This window comes from Populus euphratica, unplaced genomic scaffold (genome assembly GCF_000495115.2).
Source record: "Populus euphratica unplaced genomic scaffold, PopEup_1.0 scaffold56.1, whole genome shotgun sequence".
NCBI classification, from domain to species: domain Eukaryota; kingdom Viridiplantae; phylum Streptophyta; class Magnoliopsida; order Malpighiales; family Salicaceae; genus Populus; species Populus euphratica.
This window is the reverse complement of record NW_011499930.1, coordinates 650,748-658,668: the sequence shown is the minus strand read 5'-3', so window position 1 is coordinate 658,668 and position 7,921 is coordinate 650,748. Positions and strand designations below refer to the sequence as shown.

General features: G+C 33.3%; 1 protein-coding gene across 2 annotated transcripts; it reads left to right on the top strand.

Annotated features, from left to right (window-relative positions):
• The first annotated feature begins 1,122 nt into the window (after window positions 1-1,122).
• On the top strand, window positions 1,123-5,693 carry LOC105135981 (shaggy-related protein kinase eta-like). 2 transcript variants are annotated; one of them, XM_011041107.1, is made up of 13 exons: window positions 1,123-1,449; window positions 1,969-2,061; window positions 2,180-2,239; window positions 2,317-2,589; window positions 2,654-2,728; window positions 2,803-2,859; window positions 3,381-3,521; window positions 3,622-3,672; window positions 3,750-3,845; window positions 4,030-4,113; window positions 4,369-4,470; window positions 4,691-4,797; window positions 5,434-5,693. In XM_011041107.1, exons 1-12 carry the CDS (start codon window positions 1,435-1,437, stop codon window positions 4,784-4,786), a joined length of 1,143 nt encoding a protein of 380 aa, XP_011039409.1. In that variant the 5' UTR covers window positions 1,123-1,434; the 3' UTR covers window positions 4,787-4,797; window positions 5,434-5,693. The 2 variants fall into 2 exon arrangements, with proteins under 2 accessions (XP_011039409.1, XP_011039408.1); XM_011041106.1 differs by lacking the exon at window positions 5,434-5,693 and having other exon boundaries at window positions 1,124-1,449; window positions 4,691-5,359.
• The last annotated feature ends 2,228 nt before the right edge of the window (window positions 5,694-7,921 follow it).

Here is a 7,921-nt window from a genome sequence, read left to right as displayed (position 1 = left end):
GATTTACAACTCTAGATATGACCCAATTACCGAACAGTATTCCAGTTTGGATTACACTAGCATCTCTTTTCTAAGTTTGGTCATCTCTTTGTCCTTTCAATTTCAGTTCTTAAATTCATCAATCAATCCTTTCATTTATGTAATAATCCTGCATTTAAAATGAATATTTACTATAAATTAAAGGTATCTTATATTTTTAGATATGTTATTATAAAGTATGCTTTAGTTAAGGAGCTATTGATACTTCAAGTGCGAAATGATAATATAAAACCTTGATAAAAATACACTTTTAAATACTAATCACTAAGTATTATTGTTTTTGCTTTTTGTTCAACCACAAAAGAAAAAACAGAAGCAAAATAGCTTACATTTTGCATTTCATTCATGGAGACATGCTTTTTATTTATTTTGCATACAAAAATCCATCTTATAATAATTTTAAATAAACACATGTTTTTTAAAACCTATTTTTAAAAACTAAGACACATTAAAAGACTTTTTTATAAACCTATTTTTTAAAAATAAATAGAAATCATAAAAGTTACTATAATACCAAACACTAATATTAAACATAATAAACAAATGAACTACATAGCTAAAAACACAAGTAAAATGTGTATTTGGTATTGTAGTACAATATTTTTTTTATAAATATTTTTTATTTTGAAAATAAATAAAAAATAATTTGTTTTATCACTTTTTTTTTTCAATATGAACAAATCAATTAAGAAAAAAACTAATTTAATATTTTTTTAAACAAAATATGTTTTTTAAACAGATAAAAAAATAAACACGACCGCACATGGTTACGTCATCTTTGCTCTCGCAAGGTTGATGGGTGAACAACAGGAGAGGTTGGGAATTTTTCCTTTTTAACGGGCAAAAGAAAAGAACAGCTGGTTCTGTTATTTTTACTTCGGGATCTAACGGTAACGGTAACGGGAAGGAGGAGAAGAAACAGGGGGCGGACAAATGAGGTCCAGGCAGAAGTCCAATAATTGTGAGTCTGTGACTTTTGTCAACAAAACAAAATTGGAGTCCCATCATCGTAATTCTCTGAAAACCAGAGGTTAGTTAATAAGAACAGGCAAAAAAAAAGGTAAGGCGGGGTAGAGAACGGAAAGTAGATGGAGAGAGACCAAAACGAAAGAAAAAGGAGAGAGGAAAGAATTGACAAAAAGAGAGAGAGAGAGAGATAGAGGGAGGAAGAAGCTGGAATCACATGGGCTTGTTGTAGTTGTTGTCTCTCTCTCTCTCGCTCTCTCTCTTTCTAACTTGTCACTCTCTCTCTCGTTCTCTTTGGGTTGCTGAGTCTTTCTTTCCTTCCTTTTGCCTCATCTATTATCGCCCCAACATCAACATGATCCCTCAGCCTAATTTCTGAAACAAAAAACACACTTGATCACCTTCATCTTTCTTTCCTTCTCTCCATCCATGGCTGAAGATAAGGTATGTTCTATCTCTGTTTTTTTTGTACTTTTTTTTCTGGGAAATTATTACATTATCCCAGGGAAAAAATCAGACATTTGAGTGTTGGCTTTGTCTTATGTTTTTGTTTTTCAAATGTTGGGTTTTAGAAGGTTCGAGGTGGTTCTAAGAAGCTCCGATGCCTTCTTTTTTTTAATTCTCAGCATCCAAGCAGGTTTTCTCTTGCATTATTGTATGGATTTTTTAAGATCTGGGTTTTCTTTATTTTCCTACGTTTTCTCAGCTATCATCCTTTTTTTTTGTTTTTTAACAAAAAAATATCTTTTAGCTTCTTTGATGAGTGAAAATAGTTCTGTTAGAGTAGATCTAGATGGTGAGCTCAGACCATCTAATTTGTATTTTTCTTATCATTTCTCCTTCGTCATGCTCCAGGGTCACTGTTTCCTCTAGCTATGCAATTGCTTTTTTTTCCTTTTATAAAGCTTAACTATAGTTTTCATATAGATCCAAGATCTCTGATGTCCATATTTTTTTTTGCAGGAAATGAATGCCCGTGTTGCTGATGGGAACGATCCAGTCACCGGTCATATAATTTCCACCACAATTGGCGGTAAAAACGGAGAGCCAAAGCAGGTAATCATTCTTGGTGATAGCTTTTTATTTACGTTTCTGTTTTTTATGGTTGTTCTCTCATATACCGTGTTCATGATATGGTTCTCTCAGCATATGATGAATGTTTTTGTTTGTGCAGACCATCAGTTACATGGCGGAGCGGGTTGTGGGAACAGGGTCGTTTGGTATAGTCTTCCAGGTATCCAGATGTGTTTATCTGTTGGAGTTATTGGCGATTATGTACGCTTCCACAAATTGATCTATCTCTTGCTGTAGGCAAAATGTTTGGAAACTGGGGAGACGGTGGCGATAAAGAAGGTTTTGCAAGACAGAAGATATAAGAACCGAGAATTGCAGTTAATGCGAGTGATGGATCATCCTAATGTTATTTCGTTGAAGCATTGTTTCTTTTCTACAACAGATAACAATGAACTTTTTCTTAACTTGGTTATGGAGTATGTTCCCGAGAGCATGTATAGGGTTTTGAAGCATTACAGCAATGCAAAACAAGCAATGCCACTTATCTATGTGAAACTTTACATGTACCAGGTATTGCATCAGAAGTTGATTTGTTGCCTGTAATCCTTATGATGTTAATGGACCTTTTTTCCAGATTTTTAGGGGACTGGCTTATATCCACACTGTTCCTAGAGTTTGCCATCGGGATTTAAAGCCCCAAAATCTCTTGGTATGCTTCTATACTGTTAAATGAATGTTAAAAGATGTTAGCTGTTATGTTAAGTCATTCTTGGCTGTCTACAGGTTGATCCTCTTACTCACCAGGTTAAGCTTTGTGATTTTGGAAGTGCAAAAGTGCTGGTATGCTGACTTTCTTCTAGTTTGCATTTCTTCATCTTTGCATTGTGTGTCTGCAACTCTTAATCTCAAGGCAGTCTGCAGTGTTTTTGTTTTTTTGGGGTATCAGCCTGGTTCTTAACCAAAAGAGACATAAGCAGTCGCTGCTAATTCATGTTTCTTCTGTCTCCATGAAATTATAAAAATCTGAAAATGAAATTTGCGGGCAACATTGATGGAATGCTTGATGCATCCTTGTTTAATTAGTTTGTTGGTAATCACAGTGCATAACATAATTTGGTTTGATATCTGCATTTCTTTAATGGCCGTGATGAGGAACTTAGATTTTTTGGTGGACTAAATACCATTTTATCTGCCCATCTAGTTCTGCAAGTACATGGTTGCAGCTGCTTATAATAATTGAGTGACTGCTAAAGTTGAAGCTCTGTTTTTACTAGAAAGCTTTTGTGCTATTGTGATAAGATCTTATTATTTTGCTGCTTATTCTTTTTCAATACATTGACAATCAAGGTTCCTGTGAATAGGTCAAAGGTGAAGCTAATATATCATACATATGTTCCCGATTTTATCGGGCTCCAGAACTTATATTTGGTGCCACGGAGTACACGACATCAATTGATATATGGTCTGCTGGTTGTGTCCTTGCTGAGCTTCTTCTTGGCCAAGTAAGCAGTTTTTTTTCCTTGCATTTTAAAATTGCTCCTTTTGACAATATTCCAAATGTTAATTTTTACTTGACTGCTGGCCATTTGAATGCTTTTGCAGCCACTGTTTTCAGGAGAAAATGCTGTAGACCAACTTGTAGAAATTATCAAGGTATGTTTTGCTTATGGGTGCTTTAACTAATGCAATTCATATGATCATGAGCCAACTTCTTACATGATGTTTTACAGGTTCTTGGCACTCCAACAAGAGAAGAAATTCGCTGTATGAACCCGAATTATACTGATTTTCGGTTTCCACAGATAAAGGCACACCCATGGCACAAGGTATGCTCTCAATTACTTTTTGTGAACAACTTTGAGGTGGTTGTTTTTTAATTTCCTTTTCTCATGCAGTTAAAATATTAGGTATTCTCTTGCAACAAAAAAGTTGGTGATCATTTAAGCACCATAAGTTTCCTTGTATAATTTGATTTATAGCAGATTTTCATTCAGTTTTTCGTTGTTTTAGGTTTTCCACAAGAGGATGCCTCCAGAAGCAATTGATCTTGCATCACGGCTGCTGCAATACTCACCAAGTCTCCGTTGTACAGCAGTGAGTTCAATTTCTTGCCCTTTCCTTGTATTTTTTTGCTCTTGACCTTTCTTCTTCCCTTGCATAGATGTGTAAGATTCATATTGAATATGGCAATTCCATGAGAAATTTATCTTGTTAATAGTTGACTGCAGTAAATTTTTAGCCATTAGTTTTTCTTTTAAAGAATCACAAATTTTGATGGCACTTTCTTTGTTCTGCTTGAGATATGTAAGTTTGTCCACTGATATTTGACAATTTACTTTTGGATCACAGTTGGAAGCATGTGCACATCCCTTCTTTGATGAACTCCGAGAACCCAATGCTCGCCTACCAAATGGCCGCCCTTTACCAGCTCTCTTCAACTTTAAACAGGAGGTATGACTATGTTTGGATATATTTTTTTTAATCTTGTCTTTGCCTAGTTAGAAAAATAATATGCGAGGATTTCATATGTGAGATGGAGTTTGCTGGTAGTTGTGTGATTGGTTGTTTCTCTTTTTATTTGCAATTATTGTATTTTGTTATCTTATTCTTGTGTATGCAACTAGCTGTGGTAATTCTAATTGTTCACTCAATTTTATTGTTTCTGTTACAGTTAAATGGGGCTTCTCCTGAGCTTGTTAACAAGTTGATACCGGATCATGTGAAACGACAAATGGGTTTAAACTTAATGCACCTGCCTGGGACATGAGCAGTGAAGTGGTATGGGATTTGATATCTGGCGGTTATTTCTGTGATACAAAAGGGGGGAGTGCTATTTGTGTTTTGATCATCATGAGGTCTGACCAGCAACAATTCTCTCTACCAGGATACATAAAGGATCAGGCGGCTGGATAGCTGTAGTTTCTTCATGTTTTCTTCTCCCACATTGTTTCTCCCATATCCCATCTCCTTTTGTCAAATTCCCTTTTTGTTAATGTACATGTTTGATAGTAAAGATAGCCTGAGATGCACTTATCAGATAGCTACTAGCAAGAGGTAAAAGGTGAAGTGTTCATCCATACAGCTAGGAAGAATGCCCCAAATAGGAAAGAAGGCAGAAAAGGGGTGGGTGTTGGACGTGGGGGATTGTTTTTTACTTGCCTGTGTTGTTTCCAATTAGCTTTTTGTGATTTGCGGTGGCTGACATAAATTAATCTCAGACAATTGTCATCTCCCTGTTTGTGCAGAAGTAATGCTATTGCGTTCTCTTGTAGCAGCTGTACTTGTTCCAAACATGTACTTCGACTTCAGTTTTAATATTGGCATGTTTGTGTACATCACATGTTTCTGTTTGCTCGAACCGAAGTTAAGTTAATTATTTTTGCAAATCTGAACCTCAACATGTTTTAATCGCAGACAACTGTCATCACATGTTCTAGCTTTATGATGATCCAGCTGCAAGAATATATCTGAGTCGAAGCAGTAAATCATCTGGGTTTGATGATTTGTGAAGAAGATTGCTTCAGGAAGGTGTAAGTTGATTGCTGGTGATGTTTGGAGAGGTGGGTTACTGATTATCAACAAACAAATCATTTCTGTAGCCTATAATTTTTACGAAAGCATTACTCAAGCCTGGGTGCTATGCTCGAATGCTAACCATCCTTTCTGTCGGCTCGGAACATTTTAGAAGCAGAAATGTTGTTTGTCATAAAAATATCCGCACAAAGCGACAAGGCGTGGGAGAGCGGAACTTTGGATTCTTTCACCAACGAAGGAGATGTGTGTGTGTGTGTGTTAATAAATAAAAGTTCATGGAGTCATGAAATAAATAAAAAACTATATGTTAATAAATAAAAATATATTAATGATAACCAAAAATAAAATTAGAAAAATTAAAAGATAGATATATACTTAATTGTGTTTACTAAATTTATTTATTAATTTTTTTCTTATTCAATCAAATGGTATTAAAAATAAAAATATATTAAATTGATTAAATAAAATAAGTAAAAGTATTATGATAGATTGCATTTATTAACAAATTATCTAAAAAATTTTATTGTAAAAACTAAAGTTAATCTTTTAAAAATTTGAATATACAACACACCTTAGAAAACAATCTCAATCTAAAAAAAAGTAAAATAAACTAAAACAATATGCAATCTCAATTTTAAAAAAGTTAAATAAGTTAAAAAATCATAGATAAATAATATTAATTAAAACAGAAATTTAAAATTTATTTAAAAAAAGATATATCAACAAAGATATTAGTAGAAAAAGCAATATCAAAAAAAAAAAAAAATAGCTCGGTTGTTGCGATTTAACATGTTAATCTATACTCATGAACTCAACTAGATTCAATAATTTTATTTCCTTCAATTTATTTTCAACATAAAAAAAGGTCAGAAAAAATATAGATTGGCAGGTCTATGGGCCAGCACATCTGGGATACTGCAATGAAAAGTCTAAAATAATTGCGTGCACACATGCTTTAAAAAGAAAAAAGTTAAAAAGAGCACAGATTGACGAATCTATGGCCCAACATGTCTGAGACACTGCAATTAAGAGCCTAGGATCACTGCACACACATGCTTTAAAAGAAAAGGAGTTAAAAAGAACACAAATTGACAAGTTTATGGCCTAGCATGCCTGAGACACTAGAATGAAGAGCCTATGATCACTGGCAGGCCTTCAAGCCCAGATACCAAGCCTAGACGCATTGGCGGGCCTAGGCTTATTTTTATTATTTTAAAAATTTCTTAAAGGGATGGACAATAGGTCTTTTGAAAAAACTAAGATGGTGACATATCACCTATCTAGGCAGATGGCATTTTGTTTATAAGCTCAGATTCTAGCTATCACTATGGTGGATGAAAAATCAAAGCAACTAGTTTTTTGGTCACAAAACTTAATTTTCAAGCTATTGCAATCCAAAAACGCCTTACAAACATTCTTATAACAACCACAAACCATTTCATCAACTCCAAATACTTAAAAAATGGTTCAAAAACCTAAAATCAAATCGATTTAGTTTTGACTTTCTCGACTCAGATCTAGTTTTTAATGTAATATCAAGGCTCTATACAACCATCTTGAAGCCTCTCTCATCTCATAGAAATCATGGACACTAAGAAAACCTGTTTTGGTGTCTGGAAATGGAGTGAATGACGACTTTCTTTCTCATCGTTGGAACATGGCAACTCTTCTCTCTCTCATCTCTCTAACTAGGGACTTAAATATATTAAAAATAAACTTGTGTACCAAAATTGATTTTTTAAAATTTAAAGGGATCTAAATTGTATAAATTGCATTATTTTTAAAGATTGGGAACCTAAATGTATTTTTCATTTAATCTTTGGCACGTCACCCATGTTTGAAATTTTTTTTATTTTGGTCCCTCTTATTTCAATTTCACTATTGACTAAGAATTCAGAAGCAATTGACATTTAATTAAGATTAAATTGTATAAAATAAAACTTTAAGAACCAAAATGAATTATTAAAAAATAAATAGTAAGTCCACAATGTTATGTATGTTGTTATGTATATGTCAACAATGATTATTTATAGGAAAAACTCTATGCCTTTTAGTTTATAGTTAATGTTAAGGCTTCACTTAAAAAGTTAATAAAGAAAACCGAAGAAAAAAGAAGTATTAGAAAAATAAGAGAAAATAAACTGGAAATGAGTTTTTATGTTATTACTTAAAAATCATGAGATTAAAAATGGTATATATACACCATTATTGATTAGCTAACTAACATTCTTGCCATTTATTCATTGTAACTAACTCCTCACTATTTCTAATTAACTACTAACATATTATTCCCGTGGTAATTAGAATTCTAGTTATGTTTATTTCACTTTCTGGAATGATAACCTATTGTCTTTTTTATTCAACATGT

Excerpts from the sequence above, each read along its gene's own strand:
- LOC105135981 (XM_011041107.1), top strand. Across the intron at positions 3,846-4,029 it reads AGGCACACCCATGGCACAAG|GTTTTCCACAAGAGGATGCC; the intron begins GTATGCTCTCAA and ends TCGTTGTTTTAG. Across the intron at positions 4,114-4,368 it reads CAAGTCTCCGTTGTACAGCA|TTGGAAGCATGTGCACATCC; the intron begins GTGAGTTCAATT and ends TTTGGATCACAG.